Raw genomic sequence first — 27,179 nt, 5'->3', positions numbered from 1 at the left:
GGAAAAGGGAATTGAATGCCAGAACAGTTTCAGAGTGAAACAAATAGTGCCCGCTATAAGAAGAGGGTACACAGACAACATGCTTAGATAATCACAACTTTGAGTGCTCGTCACTAACAAAGAAGCAAAGCAATGATACATTTTGGAGGACACGTTAGATTCAAGGATTATTTCCCAAGCACAGTTTTTCCTAATATTGCAACATGTTCTCAGTTTGTTAAATGCAATTAAGCATATTTTCTGGCTATTCTCTTAGCCTTGCTGCTTCACTGCCCAGGATATCACCTCATACTGCAATTTAAAATTTAAAATTGAGTCAAATCAAATTATGATGTGACAATTGAATCTGATATTTAGCCCTCATCCCACTTGTAAAAGTCTTCGAAATCATGTAAATACCCCTTTACCTGTGTCTATACTTACTGTAGAATATGTCTTGGCTGCAGACAAGAGAGTGCAGTGGTGGAGAGGAGGACACTGAACAAACTGTTATCCATCATGGATAACCCTGACTAATATTTTTTAGTATGCTTGAGTGCCTGTATTTTGCTGCTGCAATAGCGAAATTTCCCAGCTTGGGAAAGTATTTTCTATTTTATTTTCTATTTCTATTATTAGGTTAAGTAGTGAAATAGTGACCCCTTCTGGTGATAGATCAAATTGCTTAACCGCATTGTTTCATTAAAAAGAAAAAAACAAAAAACAATACAAATTTCTATTTGTGCGCAATAAATTAATAAAATATAATTAGGGGAGGGGTTCAATATTGGCGGCAACAAAGAAAGCGAAATGTCTTTCTTCCTAAATAAAATATTATGTGGCCTCAAAAGTGAGAGACACAGTCAGCATAATCAATATTTTTTAATATTTGCAGTCCATTCCGTGACGTCGTAAATGATAAACACGACAACGTGTTTCGGAAAACTTCGACAAGATTCGTCTATTTGCGAAAGAGGCCGAGCCCGAGCGGAGCTGTCCGGAACATCCGGCTGTACATACTCAACATAAACAGCAATGGCGGAGGCAGCGGCAGCGTCAGCGGCTCTTCCAGCAGTAACGGGAGGTTGGACCAAACACGTAACTTGCAGGTAAGACAAGATCCTCGAGTAATAACATGTCGAAGATGGTTTTATCATCTATCGTTTGACACCAGTATAACGGTGATACGGCGACAAACAATGTCTTCTGAGGCTTGGCTCAGCTGTTGGTTAAGCTAGCTGTAACGATACCAGACTCCTATGTTGTAATGGTCACACCACACTGGTGTGGGAGTTAGCAGCCAGCTTGCTAGCTACGTTTTTTGTTTTTTTGTTGTTTTTTGTTACTTAGTTCACATACACGTCCAACTATAAAACTGTGCTAGCCTGCACAAGAGTCATACATCACAAACATGATAAAAACCTAAATGCTAATAGCAGCTCCGAAGGCGTTCTGTACACTTTCACTTTAAAACTACCTCGTTAACTAGCGTTTAAAAAAAATCATCAGCGTGTTTAAATGTGTCACATGAGTCATAGGAACCGTTTGACTCAGATGTTAGCTAACATTGTGAGACTCATTTGATAAAAAACTGACTTGCTCACGTCGAGGTGAATAAGCTTAACAATATTCATTTTGACGTGCGATGTGATGCGATAATAAATACCCTGTCCTATTGACGACATCCACAATGTCTGGGCTGACTTTGATTTGTTTCATTTTTCTATTTTCAGATACTTCATGCATGGTCTTTGCAAAGAAGGTGATAACTGTCGATATTCCCATGATCTGACCAGCAGTAAACCGGCAGCCATGATTTGCAAGTTCTTTCAGAAGGGAAACTGTGTGTTTGGGGACCGTTGCAGGTAAAGGCAGCAATACAAATCTAAATACAAACTCTCACCTAAGTTAAATGTGGATGTTTAGGGACAGCTGGCATGTTCAAAGCCTGCTGCCACAGCCTAAAAAAGTGCTGTCTGTTGGCAGTAGAGCTGTATTATAACTTCCTTTCTAAAAGTGGCTGTGCTCTCAGTCCAATGACGGCACAGAACAGCAGCTCTGCAGGCAGGGCTTCTCAGAAGTGTTGCAGCCTGCTCCTCAAGTGGATCTGACACCTGAGATTGCCGTTCCCTTGTGTCAACATGTTGTTGGTCTGTGACTGTGGCAGCTCTATATAGGGCTAAGGACAAATGTATGTGTTTCTGTAGCTCTGCTCTGCTAGGCTTCATTTAGATGATCAACAATTATAATAATTAATTAAAGCTGCAAGCAGCATTGCTGGCCCTCGCACACCTTGCAATCCGCGGGGCCATAGCTGTCTCCTCTCCTATGCTCTCCTCTCATTTCCAGAGACGTACAACAAACACATGTTTACAGAAATTTCCTGCTGCTAGTAGGTGGCGCTGTGACGGTATCATCCTATTAGCATATATATCTGTTCAGACTCGGGTCCATAGCAGTACTGTAAGATTTTGTCCAGATTGCATGAAGTATGTTGGTGGTACTGCAGAATATACAGTGTTTCTTTGTAATGGCGAATGGTCAATTTTGAGGCCACTCCCCCGCCACACCGTAACACTTTTGAAAGAGTTTTAGAATGCGTTTTTTGTCTTGTATCCTTTGATGACATCAGTGGACTGTTGACATGGCAACATACAAAGCTAAAAGGGGCTACACATTAGGGGTGCTATAGAGGCATTTTCCCATGTGCATTTCAAAAGTCAGCAAATTTCAAAATTTGAGTTTTGGGGCATGTTAAGGCCTCCAAAAGGTCTAAATACCCCTAGGGTTTTAATAGGGCTCTCGCATGTTTTGTGCTCGGGCCCTAATAAATTATAAGTTATTACTATTATGTCTATAGAAAGCTATTATGCCAGTTGTTTTAGAGCCGTCCCTGTTGAATCCACCAACAGCCAAAACCAAGAGACATTCATATTTTTTGTCATAAAAGATAGAACTTGTATTGTGAATTTGTAGCATTGTGCTTTGCTTTTCTTCAAATTAACATCTGTATTACTTTGTGCATACTATGGTGTTTTTACATTTACTTGTTTTTGTCCTCATTCATGTCCATTTTATTAACATTGAAACTGTATGGATGCTATCAATACTTACAATTTGCCTGCATCATTGTGCAGCAAAGTAAAAGCAGATGTGATATTTTTTCTATGGTAGACTGAACCAAGCATGCTTTAAATGAATAGGGTCACCAGTGTATATGTTAAATGGATTCCAACATGCAGTAGCATGGTCCCTTTTGAGAAGCGGATTAGCATCCCAGTCTGTTGTCAAGCTTGAGTGTACCCAGACAGCAGCAGCCTGCTTGTTCAGACAATGTCTGCTCCATGTCTAGGTTCTGAAGCATCCCCATAGCTACTGAGGCTTTCTCAGGACCACCCTAACGGCAGCAGTGATGTCAAAACCTCTCATATTTTGACTTGAATAATCAGCCCATTGCCTTGAAAAAGCGTTGATACTGAGCTGTTGTTGTTGTTTTGTTTATAAGTCACATTCCTTCATCCTTGTGTTGGAGCTGCTGTAAGGAGGGTGTCCTCATTATTTCTGTGACCGTGTGGGGCTGTGCACCCTGTATTAAGAGTCCAGAGAAAGGCCCTCACTGTGGGGGTTTATTATGGTTGAATTCCCTGGGCTCTATCTATTGTGATAGGCTCTGTCTCGCTCTCTCACTCTGTCTCAGTGTCTCTCTCCCTTTCTCTCTCTCTCTCCCGCAGCCCCCAGGGCCAGACAGAGTGCACTGCAGCCTGCATGGCAATTGCATAACGCTCTCTGTTTCCCTCCTGTTCTCTTTCTCAGAGGTGCCCCCCCACCTCTCCTCCTCTGGTGCTGTTGCTGGGTTCCCCAGGTTCGCTGTGCAGCAGCACCCTCCTTTCTGATTTCTGTATGCACAGCTCCAGCAGCCTCTCTTCTCTACCCCACTTGTCCAGCGCTTTCTGGGAACAGACTGATTATTAGTGTGTTCTGCTGCAGCTTGAAGAGGCTAGAGAAAAGACGACCCAGGTCCTCCTTTTGCATGAATTTGTTCAGTGGCTGGATGTGCTGGCTTTCATGGCCTATTACTCATGCTGTATTGTTTTGTTGTCTGAACTGACTTAAGGGCAGTTGAACATTTTGACAGCTGAAGATCTAAGGTTATCTCTTAATCATATGGTTTTTGCTCATTTATGAGAATATGTTTAATTTCTGCCAGTGCAGTTTTGGTGTTGCTGATAAGTATGTTATTAATGCAGCTGGGAACATATTTGGGGAAGGAAATTTAGAAACATTGTCATATTTTATCTATTGGAGGTAACAATTGACCATTGAAACCACATTGTAGTTACAGTTCTAGAACAGAACGTAATAATTATTGCTGGACGAAGACAATTTTGGCCCTTTAAAGTGTTGATATATCATAAATCGAATGTGAAGAAGTAAAAGCTATGCAAATATTACTCCGACCTCTAGGTGTTACAGATATGTATTAAACTCCTAAAAGTACAAACCAACATTTTGTTTTTGTTGTTTTTTCTGTTATTGTTCCAATAATTGATAGAATTCGGCTGTAACTTTACTCCCACCTGTGAGAGGACATTTATTTGATTTGTACTTTTTAATATCAAATGTCTTTTAATTGAGGTACTGTAATGTTATGTTTAAGCCTTAACAGATTTGATTATATTTTTATATTTTGTTTTCAATTTATTCAAAAATGATTGAGCTGATTCAAATGTGATGAACTGGCAACTCAGATTTCTCCATCTGGTATCCATCAGTAAATTTACATTTAAACTCGGGGTTGTTAAACCTCCTTAACAAAATGGGCCTCTGGTGTCTGTGCGTAGCTAAAAGCTCAAAACAAACCCCAGCTGGGCAGGCAATCCTGGGTTCTAATGGTTCCTTAATGGAATAGATTGCAAACTGTGTGGTCAGACGTTGCATCTTTTTTCACCGAGACAACCATTTGCAGTAATACAGTTACAGTCCTCTGCTCCTACAACATTTTAATGAGCATCTGAGTCAGTAAATGTAAATATGTGATTAGAGCAAGGCACGTTATGATGTAAAATGATCGTTATTTAACCCATACAAATTTGTTTTCAGCATCCTTTGTTGGACAAATCCGTTCAGCCAAACATTGCTTACATTGCAAGTCTACCTAATCTAATGGAGATGCAGGATTGTTGTTGAGAACTATACTGCCTTTCAAATGGTGTCTAGGAGAAATGATTGGATAGGTTATGTTGGAGACGGACATTCAATGATGTGCTAAAGTACTAAACAAACCTGTGTACATAAACAATGAATCTCCCATCCTGACAAGGCTTCATAGAAACAAGAAGATTACAGATTTAAGGGGTAATGTGTCAGGATGACAAATAAATGATTTACATCAGAGCATCAGAGGGAGAACACTTGCTGTGCAGTAGAAATCCTGTTTGCCATCCAAACCCCTGTTGGACCTCTAATCCCTCCCATCCCCCACACCAGCCTCCCTTTCATACTGGCACTTTAGTCCAGACAAAATGACACTTGCGTTAATGCATCATGGGAGGCTGGACCAATGCAAATTGTCAGTTGACTGTTGTAAAGGCTTTCTGAGGACATATTCAAATGTAAAAAGGCATGTAACTACAAAGAATTATGTCTCAATACATTAGAAATAGTATTTTAGCATTTAATGTTTTTTTCCCCCGGGATAATTTACATTTGTGAGTGTAGGTCTAGGGATGCACTGGGCTGATACCATTTCTTTTTGAGACATTCCATGTAGTCGTTGAATTTGCAAGCATTGCCTCCATACTGACTTTTTCTTAGCTTGCTCCATGTGGATGCTGTATGTGCGTATTTTGGGTCAAGTCTACCTGCATGCTGCTTGTGCTGTTGATGCATGCGTGCATTGCAGACATAGAACTGAAGTGAATAGACTGGCCTCATTATTTTATTATATTCTTATCCAGTATAGTTGGAAGAAGATCATTCACAGCTGAATTCTGTAGTCTGTTATTTCTGAATGATAGACCGTTGGTATGAATTTGGTTGGAATCATTCAAATACACTAAATAATTCACATTGCCTATCTGATCCAGGAGATATGGGTGTGTTTTCCTTTTAGCCAGTCACATAGAACTGAAAATACAGCAACCTTTCCCTGAAGTTAGAGAACAAGCGCTATAAGCAAGACTTGTTCTGTTAATTTGAAATACGGTCGATGGCCATCATGCACTCCGCTGTGAACTAGTTTCGGAGGTGGCTTGCTTCAGTCCTAGGGAACACACTCACTTTCTCATTATCATCAGTATTTGATGCCATCTGTTGTTGTGGGTATATTATTGATTGATGAACGTATGAATATAAGCCAACCCAAGTTTGGGCTCAGTCAAGGAAGAACCATGTCACTTGTCAGATTACTTTAATAGCTCTACCTTTAGGTCTTCTGTATCTGTTTTTATCTGTTGAACTCAGTATTTTGTCAATGTCCTTGAAAATACACTTTAGTCCTATCTATAGCTAAAGGCTAGACAACAGAAACACCTTCAAGACAGCCCAGTAGAATAATTTTCATGACATTCCAGTTACATGTTTATTACTTAATAATAAGGAACAATTGGAGACACAATGTCCCTGATCCTGTCATTGGTAAAGGCCTTATCAAAACAAAAGCATAATATCTGTCTGCACAAATTCACTATCATTAAGGCCAAACTCTCTGTTGCATTGAGATAAACATAGTACAGATATTGCAGAGAGGCTATATTTTTTGAAACAGAAATGCAGGCTTGAGTGTTAGGCCTCCAGTTAGCCTTTACAACCAGAAGATTGGTTTTCAAGAAAGCTGGGTGCTAAATGATCATGTGCAAATAATGTGGAATGAAGAAAAGTTCATGTCATTGCTACATATACAATACAATACTTGTGTTATCGGGTGTTATAGCTCTGACAGGTCCTTTAGGTTAAACACACAAAGGTACTGACTGCTGTGATAAACCGCACAATATAGATTTTCAAGAGAAATTTAGCACTGAGGTTGATGTAATAAATCAAGTTTTATCTCAAACAAACACACAGTTTTCTAATGACATTCCTGCTCGTTCTGTCCTTCACACTGCCCAGTAATGGTTAAACTGGATGTTACAGTTGGTGGGCATTATTTGTCCTGCTGTCTGACCCCCGAAAAGGTCTCAGAGAACCTCATTATTACAAAGAATTTAAACTTCTTTTTTTTTTGATAATTCTAGAAGACATTTTTTTCAAGCACCCTTGACAGTCACACAACAAAATGATGTTCTTGCTTTGTTGATTATTAATCAAACTGCTACTAACTCCTAGTCTGATGTGTTCTCTAAGGTTTGAACACTGTAAACCAACAAAAAACGAAGAGCAGCAAACCTCCCAGACGCTGGCGCTGCCCTCTGCCTCGCTGGCCGGTCCATCAGACCCTGAACTCAGCAGGCCTACACCTGGACCAGGGGCACAAGACTGGGTCAACGCTGCTGAGTTTGTTCCAGGCCAGCCATACTGTGGACGGGGTGAGTGATAATTTAGGAGATTTTCATACAACCTGTGGTACATTTATGTTGTTTTTGTCTGTTTATTTAGACAGTCATCCTGAGGGTTCTGAAAATACAGAGCATGCTCATTATCAATTTTAAGTTTTATTTAAGATTTGGTGAAGTTTAGTAAAATGTTTTGTCTTTGTTGTGATGGGGCCGTGTGTCTTCAGCTGAACCGGTGAAGACAGAGTGCTCCGTCCCTCTCATTGAGGAGTTTGACAGTGATGCACCGCTGGACAGCAAAGAGTTAAGGAAGCAGCTCTGTCCATATGCTGCTGTTGGAGAGTGCCGATACGGAATCAACTGTGCCTATCTCCATGGTGATGTGTGCGACATGTGCGGCCTCCAGGTGCTCCACCCCACTGACAACAACCAGCGCTCAGAACACACAAAGGTGAGAGGCATGTAAACAGGGTAAAACACTGAGAACATCAGATATACCTTCATGTGGCTTCATGTGGACAATAACACTGTTTTTTTTTTTTCGTGCCTTAAAATGTCTACTTGCTACTTCCTAATGCTCAGGAAGTCACTTTGTGTAGGGTACTGAAACTGTATTTGGTACGCAAATAATGTTGAGGTTTCACTGTTTGTTTTTCTAGGCATGCATTGAAGCACACGAGAAAGACATGGAGATTTCATTCGCCATCCAACGCAGCAAGGACATGATGTGTGGCGTTTGTATGGAGGTGGTGTTTGAGAAGGCCAATCCAAGCGAACGCCGTTTTGGCATCCTCTCCAACTGCAGCCACTGCTACTGTCTAAAATGCATTCGTAAGTGGAGGAGTGCCAAGCAGTTTGAGAGCAAAATCATCAAGTGAGTCATCAAGATTTATCAAATCTGTAAAAATGTTTTGTCCGCCAAACTTTAAAAAAAAAAAAAGTCTAAAACGTGCAAGGGTTCATCATGTAAGAATGTGTTTACAATGTATACTGCCATTCAAAAGTTTGGGGTCACCAGGCCAGTTCTATAGCTTCTCTGATCAGCATAGCAGTTCAGCTGTGCTAACATAATTTCACAGGAGTTTTCTAATCATCAATTAGCCTTTTTAACACGATTACCTAATGTACCATTAGAACATAGGAGTGATGGTTGCTGGAAAAGGGCCTCTGTATACCTTTGTATATATTCCATTAAAAATCATCTTTTGCTTTTACTAGAATAGTCATTGACCACATTAACAATGTCTAGACTGTATGTCTGATTACTTTAATGCACATAGTAGTGTACATACAGGTTGCTGCTTCTGCAGTTGTGGTTTGAAACAGGGAAATACTTCTTGCCTGACATGCTAATGCAAAATATAAGATTAAGTGGGGAAATTGATAGCGGCATCACTAAGTGAAGATCGGGTCAGGAATACAAACATGAGTCTGCATGTTGAAAGTGAACATCTTTAATCTCAGTTTTTTTTTCTGTTTACACCTGACGTCATATCAAGTGTCTTACATGGCCTGCATTCCTGAAGAAGGATGGTCAATTAAACTATTTTACCTGAACAACTCTAAAATATATATGTTGAGCACAATAATAGAAGAAAATACATTCATGGTTACGTTCTCCTGCAGTTGGAAACTTGGATCAAGGTGCAGTAGCACCACCTGTTGTATTGTGGTGTCAACTAGATACACACTGGCACTGGATTATCTGTGATCTGCATCTCTTCATGTGTTTTTTTTCTATATTGGCTTCATCATTTGAAACTTATAGTCATAATTCCATATTTGATTGAAACAGAAACTAGACATCTAACACTGCAGTGGTTCACAGAGTTTTTCAGCAGACACAAATTGTCACTATTGTTGCCAACAACAGCTGGTACCACTGGACTGATCACCAGGCTGACAGGTTCCCACAGGTTTTTCATTGGGGGACCTTTGCACTAACCTTTAACAGTACAGCCTGACATTTTTTTTAATAACACACAGGTCATGTCCAGAGTGTCGAATCACATCCAACTTTGTCATCCCAAGCGAGTACTGGGTGGAAGATAAGGATGACAAGCAGAAGCTAATCCAGAAGTACAAGGACGGCATGGGGTATACACAGTTTCCTTTGCTCTTGACACATGCTCACTACACACCTAAAACATTAAGAGTGCACAGCTGCAGTGAAACTTGATTTACGATCTTTCTCCATATCAAGTCAGATCTGGGCAAAGTATGGCCTGTGGGCTCCAACCGGATCTCATGCTCTTTAAATGCACCTTTAGTTTTGATATTTGGGAGTATATTTATTTATCGATGTAGCCATGTATAGGTGATCTTGCAGCATTGATCAATGGCACACTATTTTATATATAGAAATGGTTTCAGGAAAATGATACTTGCTGTATAAAAGCACTTTTCTGGCTATTATTAAGCACCATAACCAAGGAAAAGAAGAAAGAGGTTAATGATCCATGTTCTGCATTTATTAGTGTACCCTCAGAATAGGCTTTAGTGGCCAAGTAAATTCAGTCTTGTTTTTTGTTTTTGTTTCTCTAAATGAACTAATAAAGTAGATGTACAACAGAACATAGGAACAGGTCCTACTAAAACGTTTCATTTATATATTCCTATATGACAGATAGGACATCTGCTTTAAGGGGCTTATTAAATTCGTGCCTGGCCTATGGGATTAGACAGACATGGACGGAAACTACAACTTTAACATTTAAAGAGATAATTACACACACACACACCAAAAAAAACAAACAAACAAACATGGATTAATGCAGGTTGTGTGTGTGTCTTCTCCAGGACTAAACCATGTCGGTATTTTGACGAGGGGCGCGGAACATGCCCTTTTGGCTCAAACTGCTTCTACAAACACGCCTTTCCAGATGGACGGCTGGAGGAAGCCCAACCGCAACGAAGACAGACCGGATCCAACAGCAGGAACCGGGTAAAGCTCTCACTTGCTCATAAACAGCTGTCATTTCACCATAAGAATAGGGCAAATGTTGAGTGCCACTGCACAATGTAAGTTTAGATGGTCAGCTTTTACTCTGGCATTAAAATCCCGAGCAGCTGTGTCACTGTAGCACCCTCTGCTGGATGTGGAAATTATAGGCTGAAGAGGAGACAAACACATTTCTTGGTGGATTTAAACAGTAATTTTAGATAGTTTACAAAAGCGCAATGCAGACTGCCAGGCTGACTTATTTTATTATACTTTTATATGTTTGTTACCTCCATTTTTCATCACAGCCATGTTATGTGTGTGTATATACATATATACACTAGCAGAGTTTATACACACTAAGGTTTATGAGGGAAAAATAAGAATTATGATTAAAAACGTACACTTCAGCAGAGCTCAAGGCGGACGCCGCTGTGGGACATCTTTGACGAGCGGGAAAGCACTGACTCCTTCGACAATGAGGACGAGGAGATGGTGACGTTTGAGCTGAGCGAGATGCTCCTCATGCTGCTCGCTGCAGGAACCGACGACGAGGTGACAGATTCGGAGGATGAATGGGACTTGTTTCACGAGGAGCTGGACGATTTCTATGAGATTTACCTATAGCAGCCCCACATCCCACTTTACCCCTACCCAACCCCATGTATACTAGACACTAGAATGGACTGTCTTGTGCGAGTGATGGACAGTAGCTTTCCCCACCCCACCCCTCTACCCCATGTATTGTGGCAGTGCCTTTAAGCAGGCCATTAATAAATGAACTTATAAAAAATAAAACCCAAAAAAAGAAAGAAAAAAAATTCCAACAAGTCAGTGCGCTCGTGCTAAACATTTTCTAGACATCTATCCTTGTGAGTCTTTCTCGTGCGGTTTCATGTTAAAAGGAAAATTATAAACTCAGTAAGAAATTTAACTAAAATTCTAACTTTCTTCAGATATTGCTAATAAACACTGTCAAGTTTATTTGTGGGTGTGGGTTTGACTTGTTGATCATCTACCCAGGTGTTTGTACATACTTCTCAGACACTGAGGATGCACTTGAACTTGGTACCATTTACTGTAATTGTGATGGGCATGTAAGATTTATACATTTACGGTTTTTGAAGGCCGGAACTTCTTTTTTTTGTTTATTAAAGCTGCTGATAGCCAAAATATTGTGCTGATGTTTAATAAAATTACCATAATCATTTTCGTGTTGTAGTGAAAGGTATTAACTATGGCTTATTTTTGTCATGTTTTATTTTTAAAATTTTTTTTTCCCATTTCCTCATGAGACGTTCCAAAAACACCCCTGAGATCAGAATAGCCATCTTTGGTGCTCCCTTAATAAGCAGCCTATAAAGTGTGTACCAGTGTCAACACAGCACGTCTAAAAACTGGGCACAGATGTGTATGTAAACAAGGCAGAGCTTGTAAAATTCTGTTGATAATAAACTCCAAAATGCTCCACAACACACACAAGCTGAAAAACAATTTCAACGTATGATGAGAATATATAGATATATATCTATCTATCTATATATATATATATATATATATATATATATATATATATATATATATATATATATATATATATATATATATATATATATATATATATATATATAAATAAATGTTGGCACAAATCAATACTCAGGTTACAGGCCTGGTTTACAGATGTTTTTCAGACTTGGTGTTACTATTCTTTGTCCTACACAAATTCTTGTATATCATTTACAGCTTAATGCTGTAGTTTCTCACAGAATCTACAGAATTTTTCAACTACAATACTACTGAGCAAAATGATAGCACCTATATGTTTAGACACAGGGACACATTTTATGAGCTATGTTGTATGTGAGATTTCTGCAGTATGGATAGCAATCTTCAAACCTGCTGTCTTTTGAGGGAAGGTTAGAGCCACCTGTAGTTGGTTGTACAAAAAAGAAAAATGCTAATTGGCTGCAAACATCAGCAAAGTGCTACATCAGTAAAAAAATAGACAAAATAAAGATTTTGTTTGTAATCTCGTGTCCCTTCCATAATTCCTGGGAACCATGCAGAGTCAGGGAACTGTGAGTGGGGATTATGTATATTAACAAATCTCACTGAGTAAAGCCCCACTGGTTCCTGACAGCTGTTGCAGACCTGTTGAACTCCATTGGAATGCATATGTTTATACTGAAATGTGTGTTTTCTATGTTCCACAGCCATCCATCTTAACTTGAAATTAAAGTTTATTATCAATCTGTTTACCGTGTCAGCTAAATCTTTTCAAGTGGACTTAATTTATAATCTGTGTATTTTTTATTAATGAATAGTTGATCAGATATGACAAATATAGTATTATTATTGAATGACTTGTATATATGCAAATTTTAAATAACTGTGTGCAGAGTTGATTTGGCACAGAAGAAATATCTTTGTCATATCAGAAAAATAGTAGTGCTTGTTTTAATGAGCCTTCAGCTAACAGTTAGGAGAGTTATTTTTTGCTATAGGTTACATCATAATGGATTTTGTCAAGATGTGTTAATTATTTTATAAATAGCTGCCCTGCCTTACAAAAGAAGGCTTATAAAACCAATGTTTCTATTTTGTAGTGAACACATCACCATTTTTTGTGCTATTGACATGAAATTTGAATGAAATTTCCACAAATGCAAAGATAAATCAAACCATAGATGTTCCAAAATTATGTAATAATAATAATAATAATAATGTGACATGACAAAAAGAAAAAGGTATTGACGCCAAGTATATCAGTAATTAGAAAGCAACCCTGCATCTTATCAGTGCATGTAGCCTATTATTATCAGCTGGTCCAATCCTAATGATGACCCTCTAAAATGGTATAGACAGATTACTGAACTTAAATGTCCCCTTGAAGCACTGTTGGAACCTCCTGGCAAGATTTTTTTGATAGAAGAGTGAAAGAGCTGTCCATAAAAGCAAAAGGACCACTTTGTGGAGAGCTCCAAAAAAGAAATGTTTATTAGGAAACGATTAGTATATGCACCCAAAATTAAAAAGACACGTACTAAGGCACTCTTGATTAAAAACAATAAATAGAAAAATTGATGATGATGACACAGAAAAGAAAAACAATTGATTGAATTTAGACAAAAAATTAATAAATCAATAACTAAACTTACAAATCAGATAATAAAGCAGCCGTATAGTCCAATCCATGATATTCCGTGCCCTTCTTTGCGCATGCTCCATCTCTCCACCTTTATAAGAATCGAGAAGAAAGAAAGGGGCGAGAGAGAGGGAGAAAAAGAGGCGACAGCACAAATACAATGATCTCTGAAACTGGGTACGACAATCCAGAGGCCGATTATCTCCGATCCGACGGCAGCGATTGTCCAGATTCTCCCGTCTCTTCTTCATCGGAAGCCGGGCAGCTGAGCAAGAGGCGGGACACGCAGACCACCAGCGGCAGCATCATCCCGGAGGAAAACGGCAGCATCCAGCCCCTGGTCTCCTCTTCCGTACCCGTCGCCTGCATCATGACATCTGGGGAGTTCATGCAGACCGCTCCCCTACTGGCGCACAAATCCAAAAGAAGCCTGCTGTACAAGGTACTCTGCTTCCTCCTCCTCATCTTTCAGGGTGGCATTCTGGATTTCTACCTCATCATCTTTACCGACCTGTACTGGTGCTCGTGGATAGCCACGGACCTGGTGGTGATTTCGGGATGGGGGATTTTCTTCATGAAGAACGCGCGGAGTAAGAGAGAGCGGGCCTGCGGCTTCCACCAAAAGAGCTCCATTTTCGGCTGCAACCTCGGGGAGTTCACCTACGCCTACCTGGCCTGGCTCATCTATGTCATCGCCTGCACTCCAAAAGTGGTGCTCATTCTGGAGACCTCCATCCTGGACCTGATCGCGCTCAAAGTCCCGTGCGGAGTGACCGGCTTCAAAATCATCATGCTGATGTCCGCGCCGCTGCTCTTCTGTCTCATCAACTCCATCATCGAGGATTTGAACGGGTCTACGCGGCACCACTCCCAGAGCTGCTTCATGGGCACCTGCATGGACCTGCTGGACAGCTTCACTCTGGTGGAGATGCTGCTGAGGAATGAGATCCCCTCCGTGTACCTGAAGTACACGGTCATCTCGGTGTACTTCGTGGTCCTAGCCGTGCCGGTGATCTGGCTGTATGAGCTGACGGCGTCTGAGCTCCGGTGCAGGTGGCTGTGGGCCCGTTTCTCCACGTGCCTGGTGGTCAACGCGCCGTTGCTGGTGGTCAGGTGTTTCCTGGTGTACGTCTACAAGATGCCGGTGTCGGTGTTCATGTTCAAAAACATTTTTTTGCTGGTGTGTAAGTCGCTGGAGTTGGTGGAGCAGTGTGTGGCGGTGCGGGGGGTCCGGAGGCTGGCGGGGGGTAGCAACCCGGCGCAGTTCTCACACTGCGTGTCCGAGAACGACATGTGTCCACACGGATATGTCAACACCCTGGCTGTTGCCCAGTCTTAGAGCACGGGATGAGAGAGAGGGAGAGAGAGGGAGAGAGAGAGAGAGAGAGGGGTCTGACTTTGGTGATGCCTTCCAGACACAGCTGGAAACTGGGAAATCCTAAACACGACCCAAACTCCTGGCTCCAGATATAGTGGCGTGTAGGCCTATAGGTGAACACATGGGATGCAACCACACACACGCACACACACAAGTGGGCAGCAGGACAGATATGAGGACATAAGACAGAAAGGGATTTTAGCTATTTTTCTATATAGTAATTATTCAAACAATTTAAAGGGTCACTATACCCAAATTACACAAACACAGTTCACTCTTGTTTTAATTATTCTGAGATTTTGTCGCACAGTTGCAAGGGACATTGGGCCCATTCATTTTTTTTATTTTTTTATTTTTTTTTTATTTTTTTACAAAGAAACGTGTCTCTTATAACACAGAGAGCATTTTTCACATATTTAAACACCAGTGTGCCATTTGGATTTTAATATCTAAACCACATTTGTTTTTTTGTTTTTGCTTTTATCGTGCCGTGCTAACATAATTGCACATAGGTTTTGTAATCATCAATTAGCCATTTAGCACAATTAGCTAACAGAATGTACCATTGCAACACAGGAGTGATGATTGCTGGAAACGGACCTATGTAGATATTCCAGCTAGAATAGTCATTTACCACATTAACAATGTCTACACCGTATGTATGATTACTTTAATGTTATCTTCATTGAAAAAAACAGAGAAAAAAAATTCTTCTAAGTGATCCCAAACTTTTGAATGGTAGTGTAAATTATGAGGGAATTTAAACAGTAAAATTACTGGATTAGGTTAATTTACATGTACACATTTAAAGTCATCTCTCCATTACTTTAAACTTATCATCAGGATATATTACTTCAAACCACATCATTAAATAATGACCAAAAAATGCTCATTTGGGGCCTTGATGTGGGTCTCAAGGCAGCTACTTCATAGCCTGATTACATCAAGAGTAGAAATTCACACCAGTTACCATAGCAACTGATAAATTTCAGTTTTACTGTTATGGTATTTATAGCTCTGTTTTAGCCACTCTTATTTCAAACTTAGATGAAAACTTAGATGAAATTACATTAGGACCTATATCATTTAGAATCAGAATCAGAAATTACTTTCCGAGGGGAAATTCTTGTTTGTTACAGACAAATCAAATGAAGATCAATCGAAATATGAAATAGAAATATATAATAAATATCTAAATACCTAGATAGCATTTAAATCCCTGAGTTTAAACTAGAGGTGCATTTTTACCACAAAGTGATACCACATATACAAACAAAAGGTATTTCTGGCAGATGTGACCTATGTAGTAACCACATTGGGGTGGATTTAACATGCTAGAACAAAAGAAGTGATAATACAGTAATAATCATACAGATGAAGTCATGCATGTTACTGTGTTGGAATGGTGTCTGATACACCTCACCAAAACTCTCTGCATTTCTAACATTTGGGGTCAGATGAAATCACATACAAATGGATTTTCTTGTTTTCGAAGATGTCTGGCGCCATCAGTAAAAGCTCTGCAGCGTTCATGCTTCAGACCAGTTTACAGGTGCTACAGCCACACTCAAAACATCTTAGCAATGGTCTACAACACAAGGAGAACAAGACAAAGCCTGTTGTATGAAACACACAGAGGGATAGCAGCTGGATTGTGGGTGTGCGTGTGAGAGAGAGACGCAAAGTGCAATTTGAAAAACACCCGGACTCTCCTCAACGTGGTGTGCATTAAGTGTTTTCTATTGACAACAGTGTTGTCTGGTTCTAAAAGCTGTGTTTGGTGCTCAGAGTAGAGTAGACTTGTGTGATGACCAACCAGTGCCGTGACAAACACATTTTATACAGTCCTTTTCTAATGGACCCCCTGGCCATCAGCAACTTCTGTTGGTTCCACTGGCTGTGCTACTGTTCTACCACTTCTGTCACCCTTTGGATCATGAGTCTGAACAAAAAAAAATCACATCAAACCCAGTGTTTCCCTCATGGGCCTGTTTTATTTAAAATAACGTTTGTTGAAAATACACTGAAAAGGCAAGAAGTCTTTAAGATATGATGTCAGAGTAACTAAGGGCGCCCAGCCAGCCTCTGTGAGGGATGTAAGTGCCTCTTAAAGCATGATGGAGGGAAAGCAGCTGATATGTGAGAATAGTGATGCAGTGGTGATCAGGAGTGTTTAGCATAGTGTTTACGTGTCTTTAGAGGTATGTCAAGAAATCAAGAAAATAGAATTAAAGTGGATTTAAGAGGTTGACATCATCATCGTCATGATTTTATTACCCCCAGCTTCTAATGTGTTATAACACATGGTATTTGTATATCTTACAAATCACCGTCTTCCTGTCCCACAAAGAATTTCAATCGTATTGAAAAAAAAACATACAATGACCTTTGACCTTCTCTGATATTTCTTTAACAAACGACTTCTTGGCTCATCTCAAAAGGGAAAGCTACCTGTACAGAGACTTTTGATTGTCCAAAAAGCCCCCTTGGTGTCCATCGTTGTCATAGAGTCACTGACAAAATCTGCCTGTTATGCACTGTAGTGATATAAACCTGCAGTGATGATGGATCTAGCAAACATGTGATACGTGATGACGTTGTACATTCTGATTCAGCTGGGTCTGAACTTTTTTAGTGCCTGATTTTTATTTATTTATTTACTTATTTTTTAAATGTATTTTTATCAATCCCAGCTTCTCTGTGTGAAAGCTGTTAGAGGTCAGAGGTCATGGTGACTTGTGTGCATGATAGGAGGCTGTTGATCAGTCGGAATTGGAGAATAAATAAACCCAGCACAAAGGACCATACAGGTTTTCAGAGAGGTCCCTGAATGATCTGTATTGGCTTAGTAAAGTACACTTGACAATGAGTTAAAAAAAGTTAAAAAAAATCCAAGGCATGCTTTGCTGATCATGTGGGTCAGGACAAACCCATTTCTAAAAATATACTATAACACTATTGGCTGCCTCTGAAGCAATATATGAATGCATGTGTTCCAATTATTAGCACTGCTACCATTGCTGTATCTTGTGCAGCTGAACAGAGACCTTAAAGATATTATAATGCAGGTTATGCAGTCACCATATGTTCACCTAACTCTACCACCTCTGTACTTAAAGCTGTGCGAGGTCATGCAGACCACCTGCTGTTTTATGCTGCAGAGGTACACTATGTTGCCAAAGGTATTCAGTCATCCATCCAAATAATTAAATTCAGATGTTCTGATCACTTCCATGGACACAGGTGCATAGAGGTCGCCAACTTCGAGACGATCACTACAGAGCTCGCTCCAAACTTCATGTGGCCTTCAGGTTAGGTCAAGAACAGTGCACAGAGAGCTTCATGGAATGGGTTTCCATGGCCGACAGCTGCATCCAAGCCATACATCACCAAGTGCAATGCAAAGTGTTGGATGCAGCAGTGTGTAAAGCGCCACTGGACTCTAGAGCAGTAGAGACACGTTCTCTGGAGTGACGAATCATGCTTCTCCATCTGCCAATCTGATGGACAAGTCTTGGGTTGGTGGTTGCCAGGAGAACGGTACTTGTCTGACTGCATTGTGCCAAGTGTGAAGTTTGGTGGAGGGGAAGAGTATGGTGTGGGGTTGTTTTTTCAGGAGCTGGGTTCGGCCCCCTTAGTTCCAGTGAAAGGAACTTTGAATGTGTCAGCATAACAAGAGATTTTGGACTATTATTTTTAAGTTTGGTTTGGAAGAACTTGACTGGCCTGTACAGAGTCCTGACCTCAACCCGACAGAACACCTTTGGGATGAGTTAGAGCGAAGACTGCGAGCCAGGCCTTCTCCTCCAACATCAGTGTCTGACGGCACGAATGTGCTTCTAGTCAAAAATTCCCATAAACACTCCTAAACCTTGTGGAAAGCCTTCCCAGAAGAGTTAAAGCTGCTATAGCTGCAAAGGGTGTGCTGACTTCATATTAAACCCTATAGATTAAGAATGGGACGACACTTAAGTTCACATGTAAAGGAAGCTGGGTGAATTCTTTTGGCAATGTAGTGTATCTTTGTCATGAAGACTCTTGGATCTTACGGTGTGGTGTAAAGTTTTGACCATCTGAGCAGGAGTATGGATGTGTCATGTTGATCCAGTGCTTTTTCTTGGCTTCTCATTATTGCACTGAGAGCTTTTATTTTGTGCTTTTCATATATTGCCAAAGTATTTCAAATGTTCTATTTTGTAATATGTTCTCTTATTTCCTTGTGCCAGTAATATATATATATATATATATATATATATATATATATATATATATATATATATATATATATATATACACACTAAATCTTTATGTATACATATAATGTTGGAAACAATCTTTCTTTGAATTTGCACATGAAGCTTATCACATGATAAAAAACCCAGGACCTTGTAATAAGCAGGTCTTAAAAGTTGCAATTAAAGCACAGTGTGTGACTTCGTTGAAACTACCAAAGGATTACGGGGGGGGGGGGACAAGGGACATTCAAAGGAACCGGTCATGCTACACAGATCCAAGTGCTTTTTTCCCTCTTCTTCAGCCTTCATGCAATGGAAACCAGTGTATCTTCTAACAAGCAGGCTTTCCTTTTCTTCTAATGTGTTTACAGGGACATTGCTGTTGTTTACAGTTAGGACTTAGTACCTGTACTGTAAAAGTTGTGGTGTAAATCTGTACTGATATTAACCCAATCTTGTGTACTGTAGATGTAACACAGAGTATTATGTGGTCGCAACCTGAAATAAATCAGAGGAAAGTACTAAAAAGTACAAAGTGACTATATATGATGTTTCATTGATTCATTTATTGACATTGAAACAAAAATAACATTGATTGTAATATAAAATAGAATGGAACTGTTGTGTATGTAAGAAAATAAATGCAGATTGTTGGGACAGCAATCATGGGGATCCTTCAAATTGCATCAATATTAGGGATGTACCGATCCAATATTCAGCATCGGGATCGGACCGATACTGTGCAAAATTTTAGGATTGCATATCGGACAATAAAACTTAAATCATCTGATCCGATTGATTGGTTTAAACTATCATGTAAATGGTCTGTGGATGTCTTTTTCTATCCAGGTCAGACTCATTTCCAGGAGTTTAAATCTAGGCAACTGGTCCCCTGAAACGTTCAAAAAAACAATCCTTGAGTCCAATATCATGTAAAATATCATGTACCGGCAAATGTTGAGCTTAACTTGGAAAGCCATGTGTAGGAATCCATACAAATATATTATTTAACACTTGTTAAAAAGACTAGAAAAAGGTATTGGATTGGAATCGGTATCGGCAGCAGACTTTTCAATATTTTACCAATTCTGTTGGTATGGGACTATCAATAATAGATGAATATCTTTAAAGCAGAATTCTATACATGTATTTATTTACTTGATTGATTCAAACATAAAAAACCCTTTCCTCCTTATATTGTGTGCATGACATTTCATGATAATCACAACGAAGCTAGAGATAGCTCACCTCAATCCAGATTTAATCAAGGTTTTTTGGCTGCAGCAAAGTATTAGTAACAGAGATTCATTCATTTTTAACCCTTCTGTCAAGTCAAAGTCATTGATGTTGGTTATCAGTTCTCCTCAGGATCTCTGTCAAAGTCCCTGAAGTTTTGCTGAAACAGCTCCTCCTGCAGTCTGGCCAAAGCCAAAAGTGGATCCTCTTTAAATGGGAAGGCATTCTGGGAGGACATTTTGGAGATGTAACCTTGATCAGACCCACTGCTTGGACCTTTCCCGCTAGGCACCAGATCCTCATGCTCATCTATCTCCACAGGCTGGGAGCAGCTGATTTCAGGTGAAGGGAAGAATTCAGTCTGTATGCCTGTGTATGAGGACTCTGGAAGACTGGAGTTCTGTAGGGCGGAGCTTGTCTGATATGAAGGTGCAGAGGGTTGGCTCACAGGCAGGAGGGAATCCTCCTCCTCGTCATCATCATCATCATCCTCAGTGGGCTCTTCTTTGAGGCAGAGCCAGCTCTGTCTTGCTAGTGGTGGTACTGGCTTGTTCAAAACAGGGTTAGCTACGCAGACAGAGTGTGAAGTGGGGCAGTGAGGGTACAGGTGATCGGTCAACACACTACTCAGGCCTGATGGATACTCGGGACACTCAGGATTCACCACTGGTATAAGCTCTGCCACTGATGACACTAGGCCCTCTGTGTTCACTTCAGGAGTGATAATGTGAATACTGTTTCTATTCTCATTGATTTCTACTTCATGGGTGTAGACAGGGAGCCCTTCTTTGATTAAAGGGACACACTCTAGCACAGGAGGGATTTGTAGCTGCTCAATCAGCAGGTTGGCTTCAGTAATAACCTCATCCTCACTGTTCACACACTCTTTCTTAAACCAATCAGGATTTTCCAATTGGAAAGCCTTGAAGGTATCAATGGCATCCTTTAAGGCTTCACCTGAAGCACAGTTAAAATACTCATCCCCACCAATCCCCTCGATGTGGTTGACCTCACCTGGCTGATACTTCTCCATATCTAAGATGCGGAAGTACAGCTCCTCGAAGTGCTTCATCAGGCTGTATTTGGCTGCAATGTCAAACACTGAGGGCACATCTTGTTCACTGCTGATACTCTCAAAGTAAGCTACCAAGTACTTGCCCTGCATACCTGCCTGGTGCATATCTGGTAAGAAGAGGTTGAGGAATGGAGTGACCATGTCATCTGTAGGTGATAGGACGTCTTCCTTCAATGTCACTCGCCCCTGACCACACATGGCCCTCCACTTCGCTTGGACACCTGGCGAGCACAGCACCAAGATTTTATCTGTGGGATTTTTCAGCTGTTGTCGTTGCCACTCTAGCCAGCGGAGGCGACCCACCATGCTGACTGAGGTGGAGTCCAGCAGATCTACCAGCACCTTGGTGCCACACTTGGCCTGGAGGAAGGCACAGAGCTTCAGGACTATGTCCTTGTACAGGCAGTGATCCTGGGAGTAGATGACCAGAACTTTGGGAGGTTGTTTAAGCGGCGCCTTCCGTGGCTTCTCATCTCGCTCATGGCCTGCTCTCCTCTCAGTTTTTCCTGTTGGTAGAATCATGAATTATGACATGAAAATCATAGACCTTAACAGAGATATGCATATAAAAAAACTTTGTATGTGTGACTAACCTGGCTTCCTACAGAGGAGAAAGATAACAATTGATATTGCACATATAAACACCACTCCTAGGGCAACTAATGTGTACAATAGGTATGGCGGGGCATCTGGGGCTTCTGTTGGATACTCTGTGTGAGACAGAATACAGTTAATTAGCCAGTATCTGTTTCTCAGCCATGGTGCTGATATTCCACACATGATATTCTTCAACATACCACAAATGCTGTAATTGCGCCTTTGACGGGTACAGTCCTCACCACAACGTAAAAACATAGGTTTGATCTACAGAGAAAGAAATGTCAACACGCAGGTCAAAACACAGAGGATGTGTTCACTAAACATTCACCAACACCAATATGCAGAATAGATTAAAAGAAAAAAAATTCACCGTAACATAAAACAGGCAGCAGGACTTTGGCCATTTATCAAGGTTGAATGTTCCATTCAGGGTTGTGTGATTGTTCTGGAAAAGAGTCTTTATATTAGTGAAATTAGGGGTGTGACAGCAAGATTTTATTCTTAATCATGCAGAGCTAAAGGTAAACACATCCTTTCCAGAGATGTTTATAGAAGATGGTCTAAGTAACACCTGTCCACAGTTGTGTGCATGTTCAATAGTACACTAAAGAAGTCAATTTGTATTTATTAAGAGGTGTAAGCGCACTCGTCAGCTCCTATCATGCGTTTTTGTACAGTTCATTTTTGAGAACGTAGCTCTCCATCTGGTCTAATAGTGAACGCATCACAGGTGATCCATTCTTCATGTTCTGTGTGACTCCAAATGATGATGATGTGTTCTACCTGTGATGATGTGTTCTACATCTTGTGATGTGTTCTTGTTTTCTGTTCCTCTGTGTATTTAGTGTGTGTTGTGATCATCTTGTGTGATTCCTAGTGTTCCAGGTTTCAGGTTTTGGTAATGTTTGACTTTGACTGTTTACTGGATTTTTGTCTCTAGCCTAACCCTCCTTGTACTCTAGATATCGTCTCTGACTGTCCCTGCCTAGCCATTTTGTGCCTTTGCCCTGTTGGGCCATCTTCTGTGTACAAAACCCTGTAATAAACTTTGGATTTTTGCCTGCAACTGAATTTGTGCCTGAATCCATAGTTCCACCTCGTCCCTGACAGACCTTAGCTATATGAGATTAAAATGTATATGTCTAGTGAGTTACTACAAAAAGCACTGCAGAGAGGTGGGACAGAGGTTCCTCTGCTGGGGCTTAAAGTAGGCTGAGGTACAAAAAACAGGATGTTGTAATGAGCAGCTACAGAGATATTCTGGGTCACATTCATCTTGTATGTGACACAGCCCACTGCACAAAAGCATGCAAAAAGCAATCTTAAAAAAACACAGCACGGGAATGTCCCGCAAACTGCAACCTTACCGTGTAGAAGTTTTGTACATGTTGGATAGAAGAGCAGCTGACAATGACCATGTATTTCTCACACAGTGTGTCAGGGACAAAGCTGACAGCCAGAGCAGATCTCCCTCTGACTGCAGGGGTCTGACTCACGCTGATGTTAGGTCTCCACATACTGCCTACACAATAGCACATAGACAACAATGTTAAAAATACAACACGCTCACTCTTCCTGGGCTTAACATTTAGCTCTTCTCACCTCTTTCTATGCAAAACTGGGTCTTCTGCATTGTAGAATCTTGACATCCTGAGTGAACCACAACCATGTCACAGTTAGTTTAACATAAACAAGCTGAGTAATGATGAGATCCCTGCAGTTACACACACACAGTATTTAATCCTGTATATTCCTCTGTCACATTCCTTCAACCAAACTGACAAGAGAACCAAATTTGTGTGTTCTGAAACCAACTCACCAGGGACGGAAACATCAGTACTGACGTCGTAGCTGCTGTAGTCCAGCTCTGGTTTAGGGATGTTGAAGACAGACACATGGTATCTCTGCCCAGGGTCCAGCACCACCATGTTAGCTGAAAACAACCACTACAAACACACAATAATACACTGTGTCATGGTACTGTATAAAACGTTCTTGTTAAATGGGCAATATTCTTTATATACCTGTAGATATATATACATATATACATGTACCTGAAAATGTAGGGTAGCATATCAGCAGGTTTGTAGTTAGTGTAAGTTACCTATGTGTTAAAATTTCATGACAATGCACTTTGAACATGACGTGACTGATCCACCTACCTGTTCTCTCGATCGACTTCTCATTGACAGTCTTTCTTTGAAAGAGTATCGAACACACAGGTTCTGATTGGTGGACATGACCAGAACATGAAGCTCTGTGGCCTCCAGGTGAGCGACACTGCCTTCAAACAAAAAACATGGCAGAAGTCACTTCCTGTGTCAGCATATTTTTTACATCCAGTGTTATAATGGATCTTTTTCATGTTATGAATGACCACTTTTTTGTATTAATATTGAAGCTGTGTGTATTTGAATGGCAGTTAAATCCCCTGTTCTCTTGATGCTTGTATTTTCCTGATTTCATTTGGTTGTCTAGTTTCCTTGCGTATTTGTGTGTGTTTTACTTCCTCTTGTGTTTCCCTCCTTTGTGATTGCCTTCCCTGTCCTAATGTGTTTCACCTGTTACCTTGTGTATTTAACCCTCAGGCGTCACTCGAAATTACTACCCTTTTGTGTCATTCATGGACAAAAACGTCCACTTCCAAAAAACTGCTATAAAAAATTAACAGATTAATATTTTCTCTTACTTTTTTCTGCATAAATATGTTAAACAACTTCAGCCCTGCTCAAAACTACCAAACATTAAATCATTTTGAGGAATTTAACCCTTTAAATGCCAGTTTGATTACTTGATGTCACAGTAATTTTTTATGGAGAAAACACAAAAAATGAGTTATTTTTGACAAAACAAAAGTTAGGTGGCTGAGGCATTATTTTTATATCTGTCATGGATATGTCAAAGATTAGCCAAAATATTGAGTTTGATGGATTATTAGTTTTTGTGTAGCAGCAGTTTTAAAATTTACTACCCTTTTGTATCATTTGTGGACAAAAACATCCACTTCCAAAAAACTGCTGGAAGTCCACAAATGATACAAAAGGGTAGTAAATTTGTTTCACCATGTTCTGGTGATGTATTTGAAAAATTTAAATTGGAATTCTAAAATGTGTCTAGAGAGAGTCTTTGTTACAAAAAATTGTGCCATATGCACCAACACAGATAAAATGGTGGCCAGGTAAAGAGGCAAAAATTACCCAAATGGACAAAAAAGTCCCCAATGACACCCGAGGGTTAAGTCTCCCTTTTGTCTGCATTTGTGTCTGTCTTTGAACTCACATGTAACAGATTCTAAAGTTTGCTGAAGAAATGTTGTGGGACTTGAATGTCTTACATGTTGCTCCCATCAGTACCCCTCTACATTTTTAATAAAGGCAGACAGGTAGAACACAGTTTGAGGTCATACCTCCTGTAATACAACAATCTGTTATTGAACTGTTACTGATAAAATTGTGTTGCGTGATGTATCCATCTCCTCAGCCTCACCGTCATCTCTTATCCTCCAATGAGCATCCAGTACAGGATGCAGGTTTCCTGCCTTGTCCTGCCTGATGGTCACTGATGTCTGCAGCTTCTCTGGACCACTGGGAGTGTAGTCATTCCTCCTCACCCAGTTTCTATCCATACAGTTACCTACACACACACACAGACATACATAGACCCTGAATAGCTGAGAACTGGGAGATAAAAAACATTTGACTTGACCTAATTAGGGTGCTGTCGGGCCTGCTGTCAGAACATTATGTGAAGGAACTCACTTGAGTTAACACTTTTAGCTGTTTTTGTGATCAGAATGTTGCAGGTTAGGTCAAAACTGAACTAACTAAGGTGAATGAAATAAAATAGCAAAGTTATACTCACTTATCTTGACTGTACAATCCACATCCTGTGGCAGGGGAAAGAAGAGCATGATCAATAAATGATTCCTGTTGTTTTGCATTTCAAATGTTTTAAACAATTTTCTGTTGCCTGATGTAAATAGGCTACATAAAAGATACAAATGGTCTGACTTATAAAACATGTCAAAAAATCACTAACATAGCCTACTTTTATTATTTGTCCATATTCCACTTGTGTATTTACGTAAGCCACAGTAGATTTTCTCTATCACTGTTATAACGTGATATTACATTGTTATAACGTGAAACTTTTCACACCATGTCAACTCCCGTAATTTGATTATAAATACACAGATAATAATAGGGCCATAATAAATTGAGAGAAATAAGAAATACGAAAAAAAACTGAGAATCTTCCTATCAGGCCTGCAGACCGCGAATCATCCGGCACTGCCGATTTTCTCACCTGTCGGGAGCAGTTGAAAGGCGGCCATGATAAAATCCTCACCGCGGACGACAGCGACACACACATTATTAACACTAACAGCGGGTGATAAAGGTTCATGTTTAACCACGTTCCGTTCACCGTCGCTAAAGTTCGACCATTTCACACAAATATTAACAACAAAATGTCGTGAACATCTACAGCAAGGTCACGGGGAGCGTGGAACTGACTCTCCACAACGTTATTGATAAACTTCCTGCTCTATGAAAACTACCTCCTCTGTTTACAGTAAGTTACCCTCGTGATGCCTTTTGGACACCAGGGAATTTAGAACACCCCAGCCAACATCAAATAACACTCATTATTATTACTTAACATTTTAATTAACGCTTTCATCGTAAAATCGGCGTCATTATAGCAAAGTGTTACAACTGAATGGTGCACTCAGGGACGAGACAGCATGTATCAGTATATGTGTATGTGTATGTATGTTCACAATCACTAAGGCTAAATCATTGTTCTACAAACAAACATCACGTGTGTAAATCTGCATATTAATACTTTTAAGATCTAAAATACAGAGGTTCAGTGGGCGCATATTCTTTGTTACATCCCTGTAGTAAATAGGCTACTAAGTGAAAGCTGCAATGTGGAAAACTCTACCAGGAAGTATTTCTGTTTTATTTTGTTTTTCCTATGGTCTGTGAATGGACCATGATTATTTGCGTTCACTTCCTTATTCTGGGGAATACCTGAACCACTTCAAAGTGACACATATCTGTTTATGTCATTTATGACGACAGAGAAACAGAG

General features: G+C 40.2%; 3 protein-coding genes across 4 annotated transcripts; 2 read left to right on the top strand and 1 right to left on the bottom strand.

Annotated features, from left to right (window-relative positions):
• The first annotated feature begins 955 nt into the window (after nt 1-955).
• Nucleotides 956-11,634, top strand: mkrn1 (makorin, ring finger protein, 1). Of its 2 annotated transcripts, none has more exons than XM_028424049.1 (8): nt 956-1,088; nt 1,713-1,844; nt 7,324-7,505; nt 7,700-7,923; nt 8,132-8,346; nt 9,459-9,569; nt 10,272-10,416; nt 10,828-11,634. In XM_028424049.1, the coding sequence occupies exons 1-8, from the start codon at nt 1,015-1,017 to the stop codon at nt 11,038-11,040; spliced, it is 1,296 nt and encodes a 431-aa protein (XP_028279850.1). In that variant the 5' UTR covers nt 956-1,014; the 3' UTR covers nt 11,041-11,634. The 2 variants fall into 2 exon arrangements, with proteins under 2 accessions (XP_028279850.1, XP_028279844.1); XM_028424043.1 differs by having other exon boundaries at nt 10,825-11,634.
• A 2,084-nt stretch (nt 11,635-13,718) lies between these two features.
• Nucleotides 13,719-14,897, top strand: tmem121b (transmembrane protein 121B). Its single transcript, XM_028400691.1, has one exon. The coding sequence runs from the start codon at nt 13,719-13,721 to the stop codon at nt 14,895-14,897; it is 1,179 nt and encodes a 392-aa protein (XP_028256492.1).
• A 4,829-nt stretch (nt 14,898-19,726) lies between these two features.
• On the bottom strand, nt 19,727-26,653 carry il17ra1a (interleukin 17 receptor A1a). Its single transcript, XM_028399447.1, has 11 exons — nt 26,388-26,653; nt 25,944-25,968; nt 25,569-25,715; nt 24,245-24,366; nt 23,902-24,028; nt 23,685-23,732; nt 23,450-23,604; nt 22,453-22,527; nt 22,280-22,346; nt 22,076-22,192; nt 19,727-21,988 (listed from the first exon to the last, which is right to left on the bottom strand). The coding sequence occupies exons 1-11, from the start codon at nt 26,484-26,486 to the stop codon at nt 20,526-20,528; spliced, it is 2,445 nt and encodes an 814-aa protein (XP_028255248.1). The 5' UTR covers nt 26,487-26,653; the 3' UTR covers nt 19,727-20,525.
• Nucleotides 26,654-27,179: the final 526 nt, after the last annotated feature.

The sequence above is a fragment of the Parambassis ranga genome, chromosome 2 (genome assembly GCF_900634625.1).
Source record: "Parambassis ranga chromosome 2, fParRan2.1, whole genome shotgun sequence".
Taxonomy (NCBI): Eukaryota; Metazoa; Chordata; class Actinopteri; family Ambassidae; genus Parambassis; species Parambassis ranga.
This window is presented reverse-complemented; position numbering and strand designations above follow the sequence as displayed.